Genomic DNA, 25,203 nt, shown 5'->3' with positions numbered 1-25,203 from the left:
AAGTAATATTCAATACTTCCCTGTCTTTTGAACCTGCAAAAAAAATGGACATTGGTTCTGGTCTACCACTTGTTTTTTGCTAATAATTTCACAAGCAAGGCATCTTACTCAAATTTTACTCTACCATTCTAAAGATCATACTTGGGACTTATAAAGCGGTAGCATAGACAAAAGTTTTGGAATAAAAACTCCACTTGGCTGAATGTGTATATCCGCAAAACACTCCTCCTTGCACATACAGCAGAAAGACACTTGGAGGGTGCCACAAGAGAAAAAGGGAAGCAACAGGAAGCATGAAATACAGGTCCTTTAAATCTTCGGAGTGAAACTTCATACTTGATACATTTAACGTACGAGAATTACTGGAGTCTACAATAATTTTCTGCCTGCTTCACTGAAGAGTGACAGACCTCTTGCAATAAGAATCTATGGGCTTTGCTCTCAAGCAGCTGATGGAGTAAGCATGGAATTTTATTACTGCATTATCAATGTTTTTTCCCCCCTATACATTCAAGAAGGGAATTTTCTATCAATATTCACACCTAAGAAAAGATGCCACGATATTTCTGAAACAAGTCTTGAAACCACCAGTGCTAAATTGTGTTTTATTTCCAACAATTAGCCGTTACAGTATCTGAAACAAAAAGTGTCCAAAATAAATAGCTGAAGATGAAGCATCAGAATACTACCGTCTTCGCTACTGCTGTGGCCCCCTTAATGTTTCTCGCTTTTCAACCTTCACTCTTCAGATTCTCCAGGCCTACGGATATCATCAATCTTCAGAATCATTCTAACAACCTGAGTCGCCAGAGAAATCTGTTGTTTCTTACCAATCAAGGTTTCTATAACATGCTGCTGCTTCATATCTGCCAAAAAGAAGCAAAAGAATTAGACACCCTCCTCAAATCTAGATATAACTTTTAACAGGAGGCAGTAATTTCCATGTAATTTTAAAGAATGTTTAAAATTATTACTCTTGGCCACCATAGTTGAGAAACAATTTGTACAAACTAGAGTCTTAACATCTGGGTGCTTACCAAAGATCTTGGAACATTAAGATCCAAACTCTTTCCCCAACTAAGTCTTCCCCAACTGTACTTTTTCACCCTTCCGCACTAGCTTTTGAAGAGTACAGTTTCCATATACAAATACTAGAAGTATCCTAAGGGCTGAGCAACCACTAAAGAAGTGTAAGTTCAAATGCCGTAAAGCAGAACACCTCAAAGAAGGGTTATGAATTTACATAAACACAATGCCTTACATTGTGATCCAAAATTTACCACCTTTTTTCTGAGAAAAGCAACACAATAAAAGTGTGAAAAGAGTATGTCCAGATAAAAATAACTTTTCATACATTGGGTTGTTCGACTTCACATGCTTGTTACATTCTATATATGTATACATGCTGGTGTGAACAACACTACACAAAGACATCTCTAACCTTTTGTTTCCTTCTTCACAAGCTGTTTCTGAAACTGGCTGTTTGTAGGGCTGCAGTGTAAACTCTATCACTAAAACTCCAGTATTTAAAACACAGACTGCTCTTGCCTCACAGTGAGTAGCTTGTATTCCTGTATCACAAGGTCAGTCAGCATCTTCAACTAATCTTGCCACCAAATAAAGGTTTTCAAGCCATTACGCATTTTCAACCTGGTAGACATGCGTATCTCTCTCCACCTGCATTCCCATTTATTAATGACAAGGGGCAAGAGTTCATAACTGAAGTGATGCACAGGTTAAATAAAAAACAACAAACCAACAAACAAAACAAATGGGCTGAGAGGCAAAAGAGTAAGTGTTTTGATCTTCTGAGAAAGAAAACCCCGTTATGCTCCTCCTTCTCCACACTGCAGTTCTTACCATTTGTTCCTTTCTGCAAACAATCAATGCCGAGGGCAGGATTATTTTCTTTCACTTGCCTAGCCCGCACTTCGGTCATAGTCTGTATCGGATTCATACCACTGTTCTCCGAAAGTGCCATGGGAATTACCTCCAGGGCATCTGCAAAAGCTCTCATAGCATACTGTTCCAAAGATGGGCACTACGGCAAAAGAAATTTAAATTCATACAGCTATTAACTCCAGTGTTAGCAAAGCAGATTTTCACACTAGCTACAAAAATAGGTATGCAACATGCAGATTTTCTTGGCAATATGCATCTCAGTAACTGAACAAATACCTTTGGATGATAACTGCTTGCAAATTAAAACAATTTTAAACTGCTCTTATCATGAAAGGACAAATGGTAATGACTTTATAAAAAGAGGTGGAATAAAACTTTCAAGCACTGGTTATCAGTGGATGTCAGGAAGTTCTGGAATACACACTTTCTGGAAGCTCTTTGAAGTTTTCTGGAATCTCTTAAGACACACTTAATCCTTATTTTCCCTTCATAAATAAAAGAAAGTTGTAACTGTTCCTTTCTTACCTTATCTGCTGCTTCACTGACTGCCAAGGCACAAGAAATCTCAGCTGCACCACCACCATATACAATACGATTATCACGCACAAGATTCCGGATTACACACAACGCATCATGAAGAGATCGCTTTGCTTCTTCAATAATCTGGAATTATAAAATAGCACGTATTTTACAACATACACAACTGAAGGCTATAAAGACATATTTCCTAATACAGAAATGGAAACTGCAAATAAACCGTAGGACCTTTTCATGGCTCTAATGCCGCTCTACTGGTGCTATGCTACATACTATTTCAAAATATAAAATGTTAGACATCCAGTGGCAGAGACTAAATAAAAAAACGCACACTTTTTCCGTATTATTAGTTAAATCTATAAATTGAAATGACAAAAACTTACATGAAAAGATTTTCTATCTTGCATATTTCCAAGACACAAAACACTTCAAATGCCAACATTGTTTTCAGACTGCAATTTGTGTGAACTGCCAGCTTCAACAGATGCAGAAGGATTTAACAAGTTACGCTAACCTTTAGAGAAGTATTTTTGCTTTCTTAAACAACTCTTCAGACTAGGGTTTATGTTCTTTTCTTCCTAAGGTTTTTCACTCAAAATAGAACTTGACCTATACTAACCATAATGTAACAGTAGTAGTACAATCAAGAACCAGGTTAAGCACATCAGCATTTAAAATAGTCTCATTCAGGGGTAGTGGAGGTGGTTGGTTTGTTTTTTTCATTTACATAAACAGTACTAAATCAGAAGTGACATACCTAGGTCTATAATAAAACCAAATCTTTAAAAAATGCTAGTATGTTTTTACTCCTAAAAGTGACCCTCCCATGAGGAAAAAAAAAAAAAAAAAAAGAAAACATCCACAGGTAAAATTATTTCTCTATTTATGAACTATATGGTCTAACAATGAGAAAACAAAGTTTTAATTCAAAAACATAGGATGCGAATCTAACAAGTGACTTCTAACACATAGTCACAACTGCCTACAACCCTCCTCCCCTTCTATTTGTCCCCACTGCAAGTAAAATTTAGACAAAAGTAAGACTTAATACGCTTTTGAAAGAAACTACATTCTGCAACTTATGTATCAAACACTCATAACAAGCTAAGCATCTCACCATTTTATTTCCTCCTCTAATGAAAATGGTCACAGCTCTGGAATTCTGACACTGTTCAATGACAAGCATTCTGTCCTTCGTTGTTCCAAAGGAGATCTCTCGGACAACCCCCGCAAAACCCAGTTTCTCTGCCGTGAGCTCACAGAAGCGAGGAACAATGCGTCCTCCAGTTGCAATGGCGATTAACTGAAGTTAAACAACCATCAATTATTTTGCAAAGACTTTTCCATCATGTTTTTCATACCATAAAACCAGTGGAAGAGAATCTGTCAAATGTCTATTCCAAAACATTATCTTCCCATCACTTTAAAGTATTTCAGGTTATGCCTTGTTTCTGCAAACAGCAAGACTAAAGCCAAAACATTCCTACCCACATAAAACTTTTAACAAGTAATATATGTACACTCCAATTATAAACCCTAATTCCATTCCCTGTAGGTTCTTCCCACAAGTCCCCAAGGATTTTTCGCCAATACCTACCATACACAATTATGCAATTCTACCCAGAAAGCCTGGAGTTTTAACTGGCACAGCCTATTCCTTAACAAATGTTTAAGAACTGGTACAAAGCCCAATTTTACAAGATTCTACTTACTTCTATTTCAGGACCACCAACCCAACGAACAGCAGGCAGCTCATTCTGGAGCAGCAAGTGATTTGCCTCATCATCAAAACCCCACTGGCAAATAGCAAGGTTTGCACCAGTGTCTTTTATCTGAAAGCAACATACAGCATCAACCTTCTTATCACAACTAACACAGGAATGGAAAACAATTTCTTTACAGTTTTAATTCTCCTAATTTTCTCAAAACACAAGTCTGAAAGAGAATCATCTGGCATACATAGACATGAAAGTAAATTTCAAACCAGGGTGTATCTCTTACTGACATAAACTTCACCTTTATTCATAGCCTTACAACTGCTTCTATGTTGCCTCCTATCAGGATTATTAGCTTGTTTCCAGAAATAAATCAATGCACTATGCTGTTTTGTGTAAAGACTATGAAAAACATAGAAAACAGAGAAATAAAGACTACCTGTTTCACCATCTCTTCAAACTTCTCCTTTTCGTATTTCTGCAGTGCCTTGTAATCTTCCACAGATGTGACATCAAGCTTATGCTTGGTTTTAGGCTTAGGTGGTTCAAATGGACAAGTCAGGATTGCAATTTTAGCATCTTTAAGCTCCTGTACGATTAAAAAAAAAAAAAAAAAAGTTTTGACCTCACCTTTTTCTTGTATTTGCACAACATACAGACATATCATTAAAGACACAGGGATAAGAGGAATCCTGAACATCATCTGACTGCTTCTAAAGTGAAACTAACTATACCCAAACAATTCCATCAAAAGTCTCTCTAACCCACTTATAAAAGAAATTCCACAGCTTCAAGGCACTGTTTAAGCTCTTAACAATATTTATTGGTCTTTTTTTAATAGTTTAGATGTTTAAAAAAAAAAACAGAAAAAAGCTTCAATGAAACTATTACTTGCCCTCCTATCCACCATGACCATTGAGAATACTACATACTCATCTTCACAGCCACCTTTCATGTATTATAAGACATTCTCCACCAGTCTTCCTTTTTATAGGATAAAAAGTGTCACCTACTAGAAAAATATTCTTTAACAGTAAAAATTTTAAAGTGCCTCCACCTTTCTGGAAGTACGCTGCACAAAGACTTGGAGACCTTACCTACACCAATAAAAGGACAGCTTCTGGGGTGTTCCAAGCAGGACAACACAGCAACTCACAAAGCTTAAGAGTGGTAAAAGCATTTCTTGATACCGAGTTGCATTAAGCATCTTAAGCACATTACACGCTATGGATGATTATTTCTGCTTCAGCATAGAACTCCGCCACTTGTCCTCACTTAGTTGGACAGTGATTTCCACTCCCCAGCCGCCCACATCATTTCTCAATTTCCCAAGATGGCTGTAAATTCTAACTTGGTCTCTTCCAACATGAAAAATTTAATGCTCCTCTCCCCTTTCTCTGTTGATACATGGATGAAAAAACAAACCCAACCACAACGCTGTTTAAATACTTAAGAAATGCTAGGACAGCATTTGAGTGGGCTAGTCATTCTTCTTTAAGCCGTTAGAGAGGAGAGACACATACACAGGGAAATCACTTACTTTAGGCATCTGTGGATGACTGAAATCTTTATCCACAATCACTCCTTTAACCAACTGTGTATCTTCCAGTCTACCTCCCACTTTGCCTTGTACTTTGATCAGCTCAAAATCAACATCTTTACGTTCCATATCTGCTACTGTCAGTACAGCATTTACAGCAATTTCTGCCATTTGTCTGTGGCAACGGTTAACTCTAGGTTTAAAAACAAACAATAAAGTTGCATTATATTCCACAACTTGGAAGAAAAAGTGATTCTATCAATCTCAAACCAGAAAAAAGTATCACTATAGACAATGACTTTCCTATTCTGCAGGAAAAGAGGGGGTCCTGCTCATTTGCTCACAGAAATAAAAAATGCTAAATATCGCAGAAAACAGAACATGCAACACGGTTTGTCTATATAGTCTTGTGGTCATAGTCCAAAGATGCAGCAGATTTTAAACAAGTGAGGAGAATTAACTGCTAAGAAACATTCAAGTCACAGAAACCACTGTTAAAACAGCTTTGCAAAGAAGGCCCATACAATGCCCGAGTTTATATAATACATGTATGGACTTATGGATCCAGTAACTATCCTAAAAGTTTTTTTAGAAAAAAGTACTTTGAAATATAACATGCAGTTATTTTTAAAAAGGTATTCACTACTCTCAGAGTTTGCTATGATGAATAAATACAGAACTATCAGAACAGGCAGAATGAAATTGATTTTGTAGCTGTTTAACTTCATGGAATTGGCCCCTTGGAGAAAAAGGGTTCACAATTTCTTATCCTGAAATATGAGTCCACCAAGGAATTCACCAAAATCAAACCAAGAACCTTCAGCAGACACTCTAGTAACACAAACAGTTTAACAATCCAGCAAAACACCAAGCAAACACCAAGATTTCTCCTTTCAACTCAAAGTGTTTTTAAGAGAAATGTAAATATTCTTCTGAAGGTTTTGTGACTTACACTTTAGAGCCTAGAGTTGTCTTTGCTGTCTGGATCAGAGGTTCTATGTTCTGTGGATCAACTGGAAAGCTGTCACTGATTTTATCTAGATGCTCAATAGCAATGCGGGCTGCCTGCTCGTAACCATCTGCTATTCTGATAGGGTGAATACCACGATCTAATAATTGCTCAGCCTGTTCCAGTAGTGCTCCAGCCAGAACTATAAAACAAAATTTTAAAATAATGTTTATTATTCCACAGATTTTTTAATGCATTATCAAAAGATTAAAGAGTACACCTCCTGATTTTTTTTCTGTAATATATTAACAGTTCAAGGTTTCTTAAATGACAAAAAAAACCCCAACCCTAAAAAACCCCTCCTACTTGCTATGCTTAGAAAGGAAATTGCATTACTTTAGACCAAAAAGACGCACGGGCACCAAGGTGGGACAGGTAGAAGATTATAGAAGAAAATTATGCAGAAAAATTTTGAAAGTACAGAGAGGACTCTCAACACTAACTTCAAATGTAGCCATACTTAGAAAAGACAGAAAAGCATCTTTCTGGTTAAAAGACTTTGAACACAAGAACTGACAAGAATACTGAAACAGTAAATACTCTAAAAATGTGCTGCTGAAAAGCTTACTTTTACTCACACAAAATTTCGTAAAATAGCTGAAGAAACTTGATCGTAAAGCTGGAAAGGCTAAGTTAAATATAAGATCTTTTCTTACCAACCACTCCAGTAGTTCCATCCCCAATCTCATCATCTTGAGATTTAGACAGCTCCACCATAAGTTTGGCTATCTGGTGATCCACATCCATCATATTCAGGATGGTAGCACCATCATTGGTCACAGTCACCTCGCCATCTTTGTCTACCATCATTTTATCCAAGCCTAAAAAAATACATTCAAAGCATGAAGGAAAATTTAGAAAACTTCCAAAAACTATTACTGAGAAAGAACCATTAAAATTATTTTGTTATTACCATTGGGCCCAAGGGATGTTCTCAGAGTACTTGCTACAGCCTTTGCTGCCATTATGTGAGACTATAAAAGAGAAACAAGTTAAATCATTACCGTGCATCCCAAAATCATAATATTAATTAAGAAAAACACAGGGGAAGAAAAAGCTAATGCAAATATGGTAAGTTAATTAGCAACAGCCAATTATGACTGAAAAAGGCAATATATATCAATATATACCTGTTGTTTTTATGCCAGAAACATTTCCTGTGCCTTTTCTTGCACAGCTTGCACTTATACAGCTAAAGCATGCAAAAGCAGAGCAGCTAAAATGACAACCCCAAGGCTTAAAACAGAAGCAATCAACGCTAAAAGGAAAAGCAAGTATAATTTTCCTCCACTGTTCTACCAGTATTTAAGCCACACTCATTCGCACAAGGCCACTGCTACTCGCTGTCTGTAACCCTGGTTCAGCCACGGCCCTTTTTTGGGAACAAGGACCGAACTTCAGGCGGGGAGGGGGTTTAAGGAAGGAATGGGGGGTGCTGCGGGGAGCCCCCCGCCCGCAGCGACCGGGGACGGGCCGCACCCACAGAGGAGACGACCCTGAAAGCCACACGACGCAGAAGCGGACTCACGGCACGGAAACCTCACAGACCCAACGCCGCGGGTGGCGTATTCCCAGCCCTGGGGGCGCTGCCTTTTCTCTACCTCCATCCCTCCCACACCTGCGGACCTACACCAGACTGCAGGCGCCCTGCGCCTGACATGGGGCAGAAGACAAGCGCAGGACCACCTCGTCTCAACAGGCTCCATCCTCTCGCCGAGGCCTAGCGGCGCCCGCTCCCCACCCCTAACGGCAGCATGGCGCGGGGCGGCCCGTCCAGCGAGGGCCCGCGGACGGATCGGCGGCCCCGGCGGCCGCCCGCTCACCTTCAGCGCCTCAAGACCCATGAGGCGCGTCTTGCGCTCCTGGTCCTTGAGGATAAGGAAGGGACGCCCATACTCGTCAAACGCCAGAGTCCCCATAGCCGACATGGCTGCCGCTACTCCCACCGATCGGGCAACCACGAGCCGGATGCCGCCGCGCCCGCCGCGCCGTGACGCAGCACGCTCGCTCACGTACAGCTCCGCGCCTGCGCGGCCGGCAGTCGCGCGACACATTTCGCGGGCGGGACCTATATGGCGCCTCCAGCGGACCTTTCTGGAAGCATCCGCCACGGTAGGAGTTGCGCGGCGGTCGCGGCCCCGTCCCCTAGGTGCGGGGGAGGGAAAGATACTATATCAGTTAGAATGCGGCCGACAAGCGCGGCAGTAGCGGGCTGTATGGGCTGACGTGAACGAACAGGGAGAATCACACGGCGAAGGGGTGCGCGCCACTCCTCTTCGAAGCGCCTTCAGAAGGGTTTCTCCCCCCCCGTGTAGCGAAGTGGTATTGCCCTCCCCTATAAATACTGCCGGCCGACAGCTGCTGCGTGCAGGTATGGCGGTCGGATGGGTTGGGAGCTGCGGGTGGTGCGCTCTGGAGACAGGTTCCCCCTGAAGGGAAGAACAGTAACTGCTCAGGGGCGGGCTCCGGGCGGCCCGTGGTGGGGAGGTCTCTCTCTCTGTGCGGCGCCCTTGAGCTGTTGCGGGGCGCGCTGCTGTCCGGCCGGGTGGTAAGAACTACGGGATTCAGTGGAAACTGCTTTTCCCCCTTGAAAAATTAACCTGTCACTTCAGCTTCTTGAAAGCAGCAATAGTAACATTTCCCTAGGGTCTAGGAATCGGCTAAAGGGGTATAGGTTTTTTTCTGATGTCTTACCTGTTTGATACAATACACTGCTTAGTCTTAAGAGAGCACATAATAAAGCTATTGGAGAAAATACTCTCTTAATGTCTGTTTCCAGGTGTGATGTCCAAGGCGCTAGTGAGCGAGAGCCACCCAGCAGGCCTGCAGGCTGATTGCAAGGGCAGCTCCAGAAGGAAGACGTGGGGGCTGTTGGTCACTGCTGGTGTCGGTGGGACCTTGGTGGCACTCTATGCTGTGGTCACCCCCTTCGTGACCCCGGCCCTGAGGAGGGTGTGCCTGCCCTTTGTTCCTGCAACTTCCACTCAGATCCAGAATGTGCTGCAAATGTTAGAAAACAGAAGTGGCTCCCTAGTTGACATTGGTAGTGGGGATGGCCGCATTGTAAGTTATGGACATCGCCTTGCTTTTATGTTGCCTCTCAAAGAAGTGCTAAATGCTCTAGCTGTGACCGCTGTTTTGTCAGATTTATGAATGTCTTGTCTTTGGCATCTGATGTTTTTTGCTTGAGTCTTACGAAAAAGCTCAAAGCTAAGAAAGGTTTATATTCAGTTCAGGTGAGCAATCAATATTTTTCCTCCAGTCTTACCTGCAGCTTGGCAAGGTAGTGTACAAAATGGTAACCTCATCCTGTTGGCTGGAGGGAATTGCACTGCATTCACATGAAAAGATGTGATCAAAGTATTGGTATTGTTATTCCCAAAGAGCTGTGATTCCACATAGGTTTATAGCTACAACGCATAAGGCTGTGAGATGAAATAGCATTGTGCTTTTGGAACTGCAGCTCTATGCTTATTGCATAAAGGTGATAGCAGAACAAAAGAGAATGAGAAATGATTACAAAAATAAAAATCCTGGTATTAGAACTGTAGCCTTCACACCTTTGTGCAGTGCTGGCTGCCCTGCTTCAAAATGAATGTGGTAAAACTGGAATAATTACCAAAAGAAACAGTGAGGATCACTGAAGCCAAAGTGATACTGTGCTTCCAGGACATTGTCTGAACCCCTGTTTGTGAAATGTGGTGGTGAGGGTATAGGCGAGAATGGTGTGGGGTTTTTTTGTAGTTGTGATGTTTTGTGTACCATTTCCTAGCCATCTGTGTCAAGTCAGTTTTAGCAACAGGATGGCACACTAAGTGGATTTTTGATGGAAGCAAGTTTAAGTTCTTGAATGCTACCTTTGTCTGTATTTCATGTGAATGAGTCAGCGATTTGTCCACACTAAAAAAATTTGATTTGGAAATCCAAATCTGTGAAGGTGACCTAGAAGGGATTGTGCCCAATAGGAAACAGAGAAAAGCGTCTAGGTACAAGAGAGCTGCAGTTTGTGATGCCTCCTCTGCTCAGCGTTCTGGCTGTTGACCCTCATCTGAGGCACCTAATTTGACTGGATACTGCATGCTTAATTTTGATATGTGTATTTGTATGTATGTGCCCAAATGGAGACTGAAGACTACTTGCAGAGCCAGGTGCCCCAGATGAAATGCTTGGTGTTGCCTTAATGCATCTGTTCTGAAAAAAAGTTGAGCTTCTGTTCAGATGCTTTTAAATATTTAGCATTAACTCAGGTGTAATTGGTGGATAAATAGGACCATATTTTTATTTCCAAGCACGGTAAAAATGTCAGATTATTTTAGTAATGCTGTGTGCATGATGGAAGATGCATTATTTTAATAGCATTATCTGGATAGTGTGTTTCACACTGTTTGAGAAGTCGTAGCAAGAAATATGTACTTCTTCCTGATTTCACCTTGCCTGTTCTGTAATTTATAGCTCATCAGGCTCTTCCTGGTTAAAAACTTGGCAGTAACCTTTTAAATTATTACTTAAACCTTAACTCTAGAAACTGATGCCTTTTGTATTTTCCTTAATTTTTTTTTTCTAAAAAAAGTGTAGGCTCGGATCTTGTTTGGAGACGCTTGCTATACAGTTTAACAGTTCTAAATCTTGGGGCCTAATTTAGAGGAGTGGCTTTGAAAACCTGTTTATCTGAATTACCATTTGCCTTTTAAAATGATGTATGAAGCTTAGCATTGGATGAAAGCTATACTGTGAGATTTGTGTGTGCTGTTTTGTTTTTTTTTTTCAATTTTTTAACCTACATTTATTTTTTAACCTACATTTATTTTTTTGACCTACGTTTTTTTAAAATGTAGGTCAACAGATTACTTCTACTTTCTATTGATATGTCATTTTGACTCTGATTCAGGGGTCTCTCAAGTGCCTACCCATCACTGCTTTTTATAAGTGCAATGCCCTAATTTTGAGCATTTCTGCTTGCGTATTTCATTATGCTCTCCATGGTCAGTTTTGGTACTCGTTAATTCCAAGGTAGTGTCATGACTATGTGAAATGAAAATTTTATGTAAATCATAGATGTACTGCAGGCTTACAGCTTTCCTCTGTGAATGTTTAAGTGGTTCATTTTGTTTGCCTGAATATATCTATCCATTTCAATGAGACTAGTCATAATAGTAAAATGTAGTTTGAGTTTTTGTTCTCTGTAACTAATCTGTTGGGGATTAAAACCTGAGTGACTTTGAAGAGTGCATTCCTTTGATTTATATTGTAAATAAAACTGTGTGCTCCTGTTTAGATGAATACATTTTCTAAGTGAAGATGTATTTTCTTCCTTGTAGGTGATAGCAGCTGCAAAAAGGGGATTCAAAGCTGTTGGTTATGAATTAAATCCCTGGCTAGTCTGGTACTCTAGATACTGTGCCTGGAGGGATGGGGTACACCACAACACCAAATTTTATATTTCAGACTTATGGAAGGTAGGTGGTGAAGTATGTAAGAATGAGCCTGGGATGTTTGAGAGATTTCCATAATTTGGAGATACTTTCTTGAAAGAACCATAATGCTGACTGGCCACAGGGTGCTGTATTGGGTTTTGAGAAAATTACTTGAGGCTATAGAAACTAGATTTACAGCACAGTACACTGCTCTGCTGGTTTTGTGCTTGGGTGAAGTGCTGTCTTTTTTCAGTATAGGCGCCTCAAGCATACTGTGTCATGCTTGTGCCTGTTGAATGATGTGGGGTGCTGTAATGTCAGGCTTCACTGAGAGCTGATTCTGGGGAGTCAGTAACAAGACACTTATTCACCTAATGTGCAAGATCACGATCTCATCTGACACTTCATTAGACGTGTGTTCTTTTCTGGCTGTGCAATGTTTTACCTGGTTTTGAGTGTTGCTTTAAGGTAACTTACATTCACGTGACTGAGAATTTTTTTGTGATTTTTCAATCATTTGAGTCACAAGTGCTTCTGTAGTGAGGTGCTTTTTTTGGGGGGGGTCATATTTATGTGGGCCACTCCCCTACCATTCCTGTCAAAAGTTGTGGGGTGTTTTGTCTTGTATGGCATTTTGTAAAGTGGATACCAGGAATTTTGGGGGAAAATGTGAATGTACTGTTTTTAGCTTTGTTCAGAGAGCAGCATAGGAAAACTTCAGGGCATTGACTGGAAGAACCTGAGCATTAGAATGCCTGGGAAGTTTTTTAGCTAGCTAACATTTAACAAAAATAGGGGCAGACTTAAAACAAACCTCATTTTAATATATATAGGAGTTGTGGAAAAACTTAGCCCTGAGTAAAATCTATTTTTCTATATTTTCTAAACTGATACTTCTTGTGCTGCTAGAATTGGTGCCATATTCTTGGCCAGGCAGTAGAAGTTTTTTACTGTTCAGCAATATAAAATTGTCTTTATGTGGAAGTTTGTGTGATGCAATGTTGATAGGGGATCTCCTTCCTTGTTTTTGATCTAAATCTGTGTTGAAAGGAGTGCAGCATCCCCTAGAGGGATTAGGGGAAAAGAATGGTGAGGACTTCTCCAAATATAAATGCCATTTTCATTAAGACTTGTTCTCAAATTTTCTTTCAGGTTTCTTTTTCCCGTTATACAAATGTTGTTGTTTTTGGGGTACCTCAAATGGTAAGTTCACTATTTTTGCATTGTTTAATTATTTTAATATCAAGGCATCCAGTGTTAGTACATTCATCTGCAAAATGAACAAACCTGCAGAATGTCAAAGGTAGTTAGTACTAATATTTTGGTATTTCATTGTTGCTTGTTAATGTCCATGATAAAACCTGGTAAAACTTGTGACAGTATGCAGACTGGAGCTCTAAAAGTATACATGTTTTTTTGAGACATTCTGTCCATTAGTTCAGAACAAAATGAAAGCTGCTGTGCTCAAGTTGCTTGAAGGGAAGGTGATTGGTTCTTGAAAATTTCGGTTTTTCTTACTGAAAAAATGAGGAGTTTGCAGGGAAAGGATAGAGTAGGAAATTGGCTACGCTGATTTTTGGGAACCTTGTTAGAGGAGAGCATTGAACTTTGCTTCCGTTCATCTCCAAAACCCAGATCACCTCAAACAGGCCAGCAGCTGATATACTAAAATAGTCCTTTGCATGTGTTAGACTGTGAGGGTTTAGGAAGGGAGAAAAATTCTTCAAGTATAATTGCTAGAGTACAAGTGCAGAAATTCTGTGCCTTTTGGGAAGACTTTGTAACCTATGTTCATTGTGTTCCTTGGGGAAAATGCATTCTTCAAAATTGCTGTAGAAATTGAGTTGCATAGCGATTGCTTTAGCGATATATTCAATAAACTCAGTCAGACTTTACATTTACTTTATAAATCAGTTTGATTTAGTTTCCTCTTTTTAATAGAAAAGATAAAAAAATCTTAGAGATCTAAATATACTTGATATTTTGAGTTATTATTAGAATGTTCTATATAGGTTGAATGCATATGGAAGAGTGAAGCAGAAATATCCTATAAGTGCTTCTGTATTGCTTCTTCCTCTGCAAAGGCAGATGTGGGATGAAATGAGTAAAGAGCTTTGAGATACTATACCCTACAACATACACCGATAATATTTCTGTAGTAGTAATAAGAAGCATAATAAAGCTTCCTTATTCTCTGCTTTTTCTTTTAACAGCATTGGAATTAAATACCCATTTCAGACTCAGGTTGTAACTCATGTTGGAAACTGAAGTGAAAATGCATTTTTTCCCCTACTTTTGTGAGTGACTTACTAGTGAGAACTGTGCTGGTACTTGTGCTACAGATGTTGCTGGGTTTGGGTGTTATGTGCTCTCTAGCTTGAGTGCCGGGAGAGGGCAGTGTAACTATTTGAATTTGCAGTTAGAAATTCGCCAATTGCACTGAGGGGAGAAAGTGCAGGTGAAAAAAAGTTATTTCAGTAAACTAGAAATAAACAAATGCCCTGGGAAAATGTGAGTAAACCTAGCAGAAATACTGACTTAACTTTAAATCTAGTAGTATAAAGTGGGATAAATTAGTAACAGCTATGATAGAAAGAGTAGCTGTAGGGCTCAGAATACCTGCCGTAAATACTAGTCTAAATTCTCCCAATAAAAGTACTGTCATAAATGTAGAAGATCCACACATATGAAGTCCTGTGTTTCCTGAACATCAGTTTGCTCATGATCCTTTTTAAATTTACTTCAGAAGTTGTGAATGCTTAGCCTCCTGAATGACTAAATTGGTTTTCTAGAAACTTTTATGCATTTTGTCTCTTTTGCTGAGGGCAATAGATCTCTGTAGCTTTTTTAATAATACTGGTGTAATTTGATGCTGTCACACAATTCTTTTATTTCATATCCAAGATTATCTTACAGAACCTGGATTTACTGATCTTCAGGGAAGACTAAGACCTCTCTGTTCATGCAGGTGTCTGGGGGAAGGTGTGTTTGAGTCACTGCAGAGAGGCTTTTACTTGTTCAGGGAGGGATGACAGAACTCTTACCAGGTGTTCATGTTTGCACCTTCTGTGTATTTTAACTATTTATATATTGTACAAAAGATTTAATAAACTGTATATCTAGGTAGACATACCAAAAAAACCCAACCCTAGCTTAATTTAAAATACAGTTTATAACACCTAATATTATTGAGAGAGAGAGCTTAAAAACTGACTGTTTGGTTCAAGGATACAATTCTTTTTGGCGAAACTATTGATGAAGTTTTCTAATTTGAGTTAATATAGACATGAATTGTCACTAATTTTCATAATTACTCATTAAAATTAGGCTATGTCTATATTAGGCTATGTCTATATTTGTAATTTCTGTAACAACTTGGTCCTTCCTTTTCTGGTGTCTCAACTCAATTTAAGATCCCAAAGTGGGCTTGTTTTTCTAGTTTATTTAATATGCAGTAGCAAAAATGTTTAAAAGCATTTGTTGTATGGATTAAATCAGAGCATAGAATGCTTAAATATTCAGAGGTAACTCTGATATATTAGATCTATGACAATGATTTTCCTAAAATACTCCTTTCTAAGCTTAAATGTAGCTATACTAGGATGTTACATCAAAGGTACACCCTGCATGTATGCGATAGTGTAAACTGTCTGCAGCCTTTGGAGACACATTTTCTTTAGTCAGTCTTGTTTTCTAATAATGATCTGTATTTTTTTAACTTTTTATTTGTTTTGTATCCTTTGTGACTTAAATTGAACAGTATTTGTAAATAATTGCTGTCTTTTTAACCTTTTAATATCTAAGTGTTATGTCATGATATCAAAGTAAATAGTTTTTTACATGTAATAGAAGTAACCTGTGGAGCTTGCTGTTATAATTACTCCCTGAGATAGACACAGTATGTAAGAATAAAAGAAATTCCAAATAGATGTGCACTGATCTACTTAAGCATAACATGAAGCCTTTCCAAAGGACAAAAATAGCTAAATCTATCAAGTTTCATTTTTTCCAGAACATAATCACTATCTGGGGTGGGAAAGAAATTCCTCTGAAGTCTAGATGTGTTAATTCATTTCTGACTTAATCTGTAGCAGAATTTGCAAAGTACCTATTGGAGATAGAGAATCTGACTGGGCAGGGTGTTGCTCTGCTCTGGAAGAGTAGCGATACTTCCCTTGGCTTTCATCTCTGCTCAGTTTTGCAAATGGAGGAAAGCTAGATTGTAGGTCTTCAGCCAAGGAGTCTTGCATAGTGTTGTATGCCGCTTCATACAGTACAGCTGTGGGGACTTAATGTGCATGTTTTAACAGGCTGGAGCCAGCAAAGCTCAATTTCAGTAGTACTTAACATACCAGTACTTTACTATACAGTGACAGCAGAATGTTTGCTTTGGGTTATTGGCCCTATGATGTTTTGAGTGTCGCAAGATCTGTCTTGGTTAGGCTGGAAATTGTGAGTCATTGGCCTTTGAGTATCACACAATAGTTCATGCGACTTGGGCTGTCATAAGTAGTATAAATTCAGGGGGCTGAACTCTCATTCTCTACAGAAAAGAATCCTGCTGAAGAGGATAATGAATTGGAACATGCAAAGTCTTTTCTTAATTTGTGGTGGTGGTTTTGGTTTTTTTGGTTTTTTTTTTTTTTAATCTAAGGGATTATCTGTGGGTTTTGATTGAATTTTTAGAATTTAGGATTATGATTTTCTTGATCTCACCAATCAGGGCACTTCCTAGTTTTAGATACTCTTTGTCATTTCATCAAAGCCAAAATGTATATTGCTAATACTTTCCTAGATTTTTTTCTAAAAATTCCTCAAACCTTGGACTTCTCTTGAACACTTGAATTAGATTCTAAAGAGAATGCTTCTGTTTCACTGCTTCTGAAATCTTTTTATTGTTGCTCAACAGATGCCACAATTGGAGAAGAAGCTAGAAGAAGAACTTGAATGCAATGCCAGAATCATTGCCTGTCGTTTTCCTTTCCCTTACTGGATCCCAGATCATACTACTGGAGAGGGAATAGACACTGTGTGGGCCTATGATTTGAAACATTCTAGAGACTGTGAAACAAAAAGCGTGGAAATTGCACCAGAAACAGAATCCTAAACATCTAATTTGGTTTTGTACTGAAATTTTTGACTTTGAATTCACCTGTTAAAGATAAGATTAATGTGAATAGAGCCCCAGGATAGAGAGATACATATTCACTAAAATAACTGAAGTACGCTGGTTATCTGAAACACACAAAGGTTAGTGAAAGGTGTAGTTAAATGGCTTAAAGTAGTTAGTAAAAATTCTGAGAGAGTTTTATAGAAGCAGAAAACTTTAATATGGAAAATGGGATAAAACACGGTTCACTACTGTTAAGGGGAGTATATGTATAAGTTAAAATGCTCAAATTGGAAAAGTTAATGTATGCATTCTTTCTGAGCTTTCATAGCATTTGCTATTGGTGTTGGAAGTGGTGTGCAAGTGGCTTCTCAAATGAGCCATGGTCCCCAAATGTCTTTATTAGGTATGCCAAGTAGGCATAATGCTGCATATGTCAAACCGATGCAGATTGAGTATGATGATGATACCAATGTTTTACCCCTCAGCCTTGAATGTGTACTTTTAAAAGTTGAATATGACACAACAAGCAAATATAACAAGTTGCTTATTCATGAACACAAGTGCAGCCCTTGAGTATATTAATGTGTTCTTATTTAACTTGTTATGTGAAGACCAAATCACAGAAATGTGCTCCTACTGAACACTTACTGGTGTAAGACTTCGCAGATGACTGTGATTTTTCCTAACCTCTCTGATTTAGGAAGGGTTTCAAAAGTCACCTACTTGTCAGTGAAGCTTCACCACTTCTGTGTGGATAAGGTATGGGTGAGAGTTGCTTACTTGAATGTGTCATGAATGAAGACTGTCCCTGATTCTAGGGCTAGTTGGTCTGGCTAGCTCGGTTAAATCTGATTAGGCCTCATTTCATTTTATACTGGGTTTGGGTGGCAGGTTTTGGTAGCGGGGGGCTGCCGGGGTGGCTTCTGTGAGGAGCTGCCAGAAGCTTCCCCTGTGTCCGACAGAGCCAGTGCCAGCGGCTCCAAGAGGGACCCACCGCTGGCCAAGGCCGAGCCCATCAGCGACGGTGGCAGCGCCTCTGGGGTGACGGGGTTAAGGAGGGGAAACACCCGGCAACAGCAACTGCAGCCGGAGAGAGGAGTGAGAAGGTGTGGGAGCAGCAGCCCTGCAGCCCCCCCGGCCAGGGCAGCAGGAGGGGCAGGAGGGGCTCCAGGCGCTGGAGCAGAGGTTCCCCGGCAGCCCCTGGGGAAGAGCCTGGTGAGGCCGGCTGTACCCCGCAGCCATGGAGCTCCATGGGGGAGCAGATCCCCACCCGTACCCGGGGAGGGCCCCACGCCGCAGCAGGGGGATGCCCGAAGGAGGCCGTGACCCCGTGGGCAGCCCGCGCTGGAGCCGGCTCCTGGCAGGGCCTGTGACCCCGCGGGGACCCAGGCTGGAGCCGTCTGTTCCTGAAGGACGGCACCCATGGGGGCACCCAGGCTGGAGCAGCTCGTGAAGAACTGCAGCCCGCGGGAAGGACCCACGCTGGAGAAGTTCATGGAGGACTGTCTCCCGTGGGAGGGACCCCAGGCTGGAGCAGGGCAGAGTGTGAGGAGCCTCCCCCTGAGGAGGAAGGAGCAGCAGAGACAGCGTGTGATGAACTGACCACAACCCCCATTCCCCGTCCCCCTGTGCCGCTTGGGGGAAGGAGGGAGAGAAATCAGGAGTGAAGTTGAGCCTGGGAAGAAGAGAGAGGTGGGGGGAAGGTGTTTTCAGATTTGGTTTTAGTTCTTATTACCCTACTCTGATTAGATTGGTAATAAATTAATTTTTCCCCAAGTCAAGTCTGTTTGCCCGTGACAGTAATTTCTGCATGACCTCTCCCTGTCCTTATCTTGACCCACAGTGGCCTTGTTATGCTTTCTCTTCCCCTGCCCAGCTGAGGAGGGGAGTGATAGAGTGGCTGGGTGGGCACCTGGCGTCCAGCCAAGGTCAACCCACCACAAATTTATAGTGTGATGGGAAGGGAGGTTTTCAGTTGGGCTTGTCTTACTTTTCTATGCCATCTGAGATCTCAAACACATGGCATCGCCACATGGCTTTTCCCTGGAAGTGAGGATAGTTCTCCCTGTCTTTTTGCTGATACTGGTTTGCAGTGGGGTGTCACTGCCCTGACATTTTCCTTTTCTGGCATGGTTACAGCACTCTTCTATTTTGTAACAGTCTACATACTTGGTCTTTCTTTTTGTTCCCAGGCAAAGTTTTACTGTTTTCATCCATTAACAATTAGTCAAAGTTCACAGTTAGCCTCCCCTGGCCCCAGTTAACATACAGACTGTTAAGTGGTGACCTATGTAAGTTTGTCAGACTTTGCATATATGATACCCACAAAACACAGGTAAAACAAGCTAGGGAATTGTCACTTGACCTCTAGGCAGTCGTTACCACAACTAAAACTAGCTCAGGCCAAGAGAAGTGCTGATACCCTGCAATTTCAGGTAAATACAAAGCCTGTGACGTGGGGTTAGGCATTGGGAAAGCGTGTTTGCTGGAGCACAGTATCTGACGTGAAGAGAAGTTAGATGTTATCTGGCATGTGTAGTCTATGCTTACACCTGTATGCAGGCTATTTGGTTTTGGTGCGAGGGGAGGTGGAAGGAGAACTTAAATTACAGCTCTACACTGAGGAATTGAAACGGTGCAGTAGAATGGTTTTGTCCTGATAATGTAGACAAAGCAGGAGAAGAAAGGGGCAAACATAACTGCTCTGGAGTCTGCAAAGAAGAGGTGACTTCAGCCTCGTGTGGCAAGGCAGAGCATAGACATGGAGACTCTATGTGCTGCAGAACCCCGGTTGCTGGTAAGCAGTCTTGTACAGCCATTCACCGCAGCGTAACACAGTGCCCCTTGTAAAAGTACACAGCTCTTTCCACCATGATTTAAATTATAATTACAGCTCAGTGACAGGACAGGGCTACAGTTGCTTATCTGAAATGGCTGAAGTCACTTCAGTAACCCAAGGCCATAAAACTGGAACCTCAGACAAAGGAAATCTGAAGTGATTTCTATTGGAAGAAGACCGTACAAAAGGGAAATTGGCTAATTAAGCAGAGTCCTTCCCTGAATGATTATAAAGAAGAGGAAGCAAAAAAACTTGATTAAGTGAATTATGACTCATCTGCAGCACAGGATTTTCACCCAAGTTTCTACTTCCTACTTCTGCTAAAGTTAGTTTGCAGGCAATGAAGCAGATATTTACTTTTTCTGCTGTGTTTGACTATGTATTTGTCTATTCCATTACCGTTTACCTGTTAAAAGGTAAAACTGAATTTCTCAATTCCCCCTGTGGTGAAGGCTTTGGGGTGTGTACCTCTTAGTTACCACCTATGGCTCCAGAAATACTTGTTGGGGAGGGAGAGGTAGAATTAATGGTGTGATGGCCTGAGCTTTAGGAGCACTAACTGCTGCCCTGAAGGCAAGGAGAGATCTATGAATGCTTTTAAAGTAAAGCAGAGGGCTGTTTCTTGCTCTGGCCATTTCCTTTTGGGTGCCTACACTGAGACAGACCGTGGTCTGAAGGTTTGTAGTTCCATATGACTTATGAAGGAAAGGTGCTGTATTTCCTGTTTCCATGGCTGAAGTGTGAAATGGAAAGCAAATTGCTCTATTTTACGCAGGGGGACTGGGAAAGCATTTTCTTGTCTTGTTGTCCTCAATTTTTCTATCGCTTGCTATGTTCATTTCATAGTTTACAAGATTAAATACTTAACTGTGACTTCAGTTATCACTGTATGGATTATTATGTTGATACACTTCCAATTGCTGGGGTAATGTATTAAGATTTCGTTGATCTGCTATTTCAGAGTACAAATTTGTTTCTTCTGAAAACCAGGCAAGCCTTAAAGAACTGGCTTAATCTAATTATAGCGTAGGACTGAAGCAAAAAGAAGGAAACCGTAACACTACACATGGTGTTCGATACCAAAGTAATTCAGATACACAGAAAATCCTATAGTTTATCTTTGTCTTGTAGTAGAATCACTTGCCTTTTGGGAGTCGCTTGTTTTATTCCTTCCTTGCCCTGCCAGATCTTAGCAAAAAAGTTGCTACATAGCTGAATGAGTAATGCTTTCCTGAAACATTGTAGAATTTGATCTGCTTGAAAACAAGGTCAGAGTTCTGCAGGAATCATACATTCAATTTTTTTTTTTTTTTTTTCTTTTTTTGCATCGAGACACATCATGTCCCCACAGGCTTTGTGATGCAAGATCGGTTGTACCAATGCAGTGTCTGAGTGCTACAATTCTAATTTTCTGGTTTTCTGTTTGCATAAATTGGCTTTCTAGGGAGAAGGAGAAGGGTATGGCTACAAGGGAGCCATCTGATATGCAGGTTATTCAGTATACTGCACAGTCACTACAGCTACAGAGCAATGCCAGCCAAGCTTGTCCAGATTTGTTTGTGAAATGTGCACATATTTTGTGAGCTTTAGGCATTTCTCTATTACTGGATGTATTGAAGTTCTTGACTTACCCTCTGGAGTCTGATTATATGCTGCCACTTCATCTAATATTGCTCCAAGGAAGTTAATCCTCTGTCTCTGAGCTGCTGTTTATTTCTCACTCATGAGTTGTAGCCAGGTAAGAAGGTACAGAATCAAGTTTAAAATGAAGTACCGTGTTTCACAAGCTAGTTGAATGAGCATGGTCTGTGGAAAAAAAATGTTCTAAAGCCCAGGCTTTGGGAAAGTCTTTCACCTTTAATGAAGGACACAGCTCAGGAGGTGCCAGAGATCTGAATTCTGATTTTTTTTTTTTTGAGAATGACTTGAGCTTTGCTTTTCTCATGTGTGTGTTCTTTAAAAATTATTACCGCCATAATACCATTCTAAGATCTACAGGGGAAGTAAGCAGAGGTAGTATCTTGTTTATCTCTTCTATTTTGCGCTGCGGGAGGAAAGGAGGGAGGGAATCTTGTGGCCTAAGTATGGCAGTTTGAACTCTTTCAGAAGCAGTTTGACACCCTGCACATCTGCTGTGTGTATTCCTCATGGGATAGGAGGATCCATACTAAGAATGGGCTGTGATGAGCATTCACTCAGGATTGGGTTCATGTTTGATGCCATTACACTTGAATGAATGTTAATTATTGATAGATCACATACTTCTGTAGTTCCATTTTTCATGACGGTTTACAAATACTGAAGCATTTGTTCGAGAAAGGACATGAATCCTTCAAAGTCATGGTTGAAGTGGGCAGCCTAACCTCAGCTTTAATGCCAGTAAGTTCTGCTTTGAGTTATCTTTCTTTTACATTTGCCAAGTTTGCAGTTTTCGAGTTTTACAATGTAGCCCAAACTTATTTTTCAGAAGTAACATGTTTCTTATAGAAGACTTCTTGAGTTCTTGATAAGACAATGTGGCATCTATGTTTAACTTAAAAATCACCATTGGGTGAGATAGCTGCCCAATTAATATTTTCGGTATTTTTCTTTGCATCATAATCTTTCTATTCGTCCTTGTATGCTTTACTGAGGGAGGATTACATGGATCGTTACCATATTTTTCTCTTCATTCTTTTTCTGAATTCTCCCTCTTATTTCAATGTTTGCTTTTATTTTTCATATTGTCTTTTTACAATTTGACTATTTGACTTCATAAATTCATCGGATCTTCTCATTTCCTTTAAATTTTTTTTTGTAAACTAGTTTCCTTTTTTTTTTTTTTTACAGCAACTTTTCAGGAAGACTAAATATGTTAAGGAATGTCCTTTTTCTCTCTAACTTTTTAACATCTATTTAACTAACCTTGATTTATTTAGCAGTCTTTACGCTGACATAGCATGACTTTTGTTTCCAGTAAATGAAAGAAAAACACATCCACCCATATGGTTTTTAGACTGAAAAATAGGCTCAGTCTACAACAGTTCTGACTATTTAGTAGTTTTAAGTGCTTAATTTCACATTTTTATTATATTTCATCACTTGGCAAATGAATACAGGCCTTTTATCCATTCAGTAGTTCTCTGGATTTGGGTTATTTGTGCAGGTGGGACTTCTGCTGATTTCTTTTTCTTAGTATAATGTTGGGGTTTCTATTAGAGGCTTTGGTTGAAATGTCAGACTGATGCTTTTCCTGCAAATTGCTATGTAGTCCTTGAAGAGTCACTGTAATACAATCCAGTGAACTGCTAGCATTGCTGAAAATTAAGTAAAACCTGCTTACCAGTAAATGTGCAGAGATATTTTTCAGCTTACTGTATATATTGTGGTTTTTAAAAATAAAGTAGGTTTCTGAAGACCCATATAAAGCTTGTGGAATAAAATTTTGAGGTGAATAGAGGTCTTTGCAAGGTCAGAAGCAGTAAATTAATGGCTTTCAACCTGAGGTTGATGGGTACCTTCTGAGGAATCCACAAAAAGTAATTTAAAAAGTAGATCTACTATCAGTAGGTTTATATTTGCTACCTGTGGTTGTGTCCTTCCACTGGAAAATTTTAACATGTCTGAAATGAACATTTGAGAATCCCTGTACTAAAAATACGGGTTTACGTAAGACATTAGCTAAATGGAAATGAGTTTATCAAATAGAGGAATTTTTTTTTTTCTTCTTTCTGTTGTTGCTTGCATGGACTGTTAAGCCTTGAACCTCTCCAGCATACAAATGTATGAGCCTCTATGTCTCTTCTGGTAAGCATGTAACTTCATATTTCGCTATGCAAGAGCAGCATCATGGTTTTGCACATTCCCATTGCCTTCTAATAATTCTAGCTTTTTAGTTAATCTATGATAGATCTGGTTTAAGGGTCTAATTGCCTTTTTTTTTTTTTTTTTTTTTTAGAAACTGCTTAAACATGAAATTTACATTTTCAAAACACCTAATCAGCTGCCACTGAAGCCTGTCTAAAAAGCTGATGGACCCCGTGGAACTCCGTAATGCTGTAATGTCTGCAGCTGTCCGTGCCAGAGCTGTGGTTCAGATCAGCAGAAATGTGCCTAGCTCTTGCATAAGCTCTCTTGATTCTTGAATCCTTCATTGAAAATGGAAGTGTGAGGAGAGAACACAAAATGAATGATTAAAAACTTGAGGATCAGTGTAAGTTCCGGGAGAGAAAAATGAGAGTGGTGTGGGATATAGCCAAAATCTGAGAGGCCTTCTCTGTCACTATCACTCTAGCCCCTAAGGCTTGATGCTGTATTTTTTTTTCCCTAAGATTATGTAGCTCTTCTTGAATGTATACTTTTTTCTGTCTTTCCCATTGTTTGTGGGTTTTTTCCAAGCTTTTCAGAGTGTACACCAATCAAAATAATTTATACATCCAAATGTACCATCCTCTAAATTGTCTTCAGGGACCCTCATCTGTGTTCATGTGCTATTGCTTCTTCCTTTTTTTCAGCACACATAGAAGCCAAATTTGTACTGGGACTACCTTTATGCTCAATGCATAAATAAGCTTTTTGGGTGTGATCGATATCAATTAAGTTTATTTGTAAACACAGATCTCACACTGAAGCAATTCTAAAAAGATTTTGAGCAGAAATGGGACAAGTAATGTTCCTGACATGAACATACTAATGTCACTTAGTGACAGGCATGGTAGAGTCTCCTGCCGTTGAGGTACTTTCAATTTCAGTTGTCAGTCTGATGTGTCAAGCAAAGCCAGGGAATGAAAGACTAGTAGCAAAGCAGCACTGTTTTGTGGTATTTTAAAAGTAATTTATTTTCTAACACTATCATCAGAGGCTGCCTTCTGGTTTCATCTAAATTGTGAAGTACCGTTATTGTTCTGATAAAGAGTATTTTGGTGGGAGAATACGACTGGCTGAGGTAATACAACTAGTGAGCATCCTGAAGTGTTTATTCTATAGTACTGTCAGATAATTTCTTTGTCTTTTCCATATCCCCCCCCCAATACCTTTAGAGTGATAACATTACAGATTTAAAATGGAAACTACATTTATCACCCTTAGAAATTAAAGATTAAGAAACAGCTTCTAATATGAAAGAAGTTGCCAGCTTCAGCAACTGGGATTTATT

At 39.9% G+C, this 25,203-nt stretch overlaps 2 protein-coding genes across 3 annotated transcripts; one reads left to right on the top strand and one right to left on the bottom strand.

The window, feature by feature from the left end:
* Positions 1-599: 599 nt before the first annotated feature.
* Positions 600-8,631, bottom strand: CCT5 (chaperonin containing TCP1 subunit 5; the record flags this gene model as incomplete). Of its 2 annotated transcripts, XM_082015118.1 has the most annotated exons (11): positions 600-866; positions 1,861-2,041; positions 2,428-2,565; positions 3,557-3,742; positions 4,152-4,271; positions 4,594-4,743; positions 5,695-5,887; positions 6,647-6,845; positions 7,360-7,524; positions 7,617-7,677; positions 8,527-8,631. In XM_082015118.1, 11 exons carry the CDS (start codon positions 8,629-8,631, stop codon positions 739-741), a joined length of 1,626 nt encoding a protein of 541 aa, XP_081871244.1. In that variant the 3' UTR covers positions 600-738. The 2 variants fall into 2 exon arrangements, with proteins under 2 accessions (XP_081871244.1, XP_081871245.1); XM_082015119.1 differs by lacking the exon at positions 7,360-7,524.
* An 856-nt stretch (positions 8,632-9,487) lies between these two features.
* Positions 9,488-17,318, top strand: ATPSCKMT (ATP synthase c subunit lysine N-methyltransferase; the record flags this gene model as incomplete). Its single annotated transcript, XM_082015003.1, has 4 exons — positions 9,488-9,766; positions 12,022-12,159; positions 13,270-13,320; positions 17,027-17,318. 4 exons carry the CDS (start codon positions 9,488-9,490, stop codon positions 17,222-17,224), a joined length of 666 nt encoding a protein of 221 aa, XP_081871129.1. The 3' UTR covers positions 17,225-17,318.
* Between the last annotated feature and the right edge of the window lie 7,885 nt (positions 17,319-25,203).

Source organism: Phaethon aethereus, assembly GCF_964289735.1.
Source record: "Phaethon aethereus genome assembly, chromosome: 2".
Taxonomy (NCBI): domain Eukaryota; kingdom Metazoa; phylum Chordata; class Aves; order Phaethontiformes; family Phaethontidae; genus Phaethon; species Phaethon aethereus.
The sequence above is the reverse complement of the archived record's forward strand: the minus strand, read 5'-3'. Positions and strand labels throughout refer to the sequence as shown.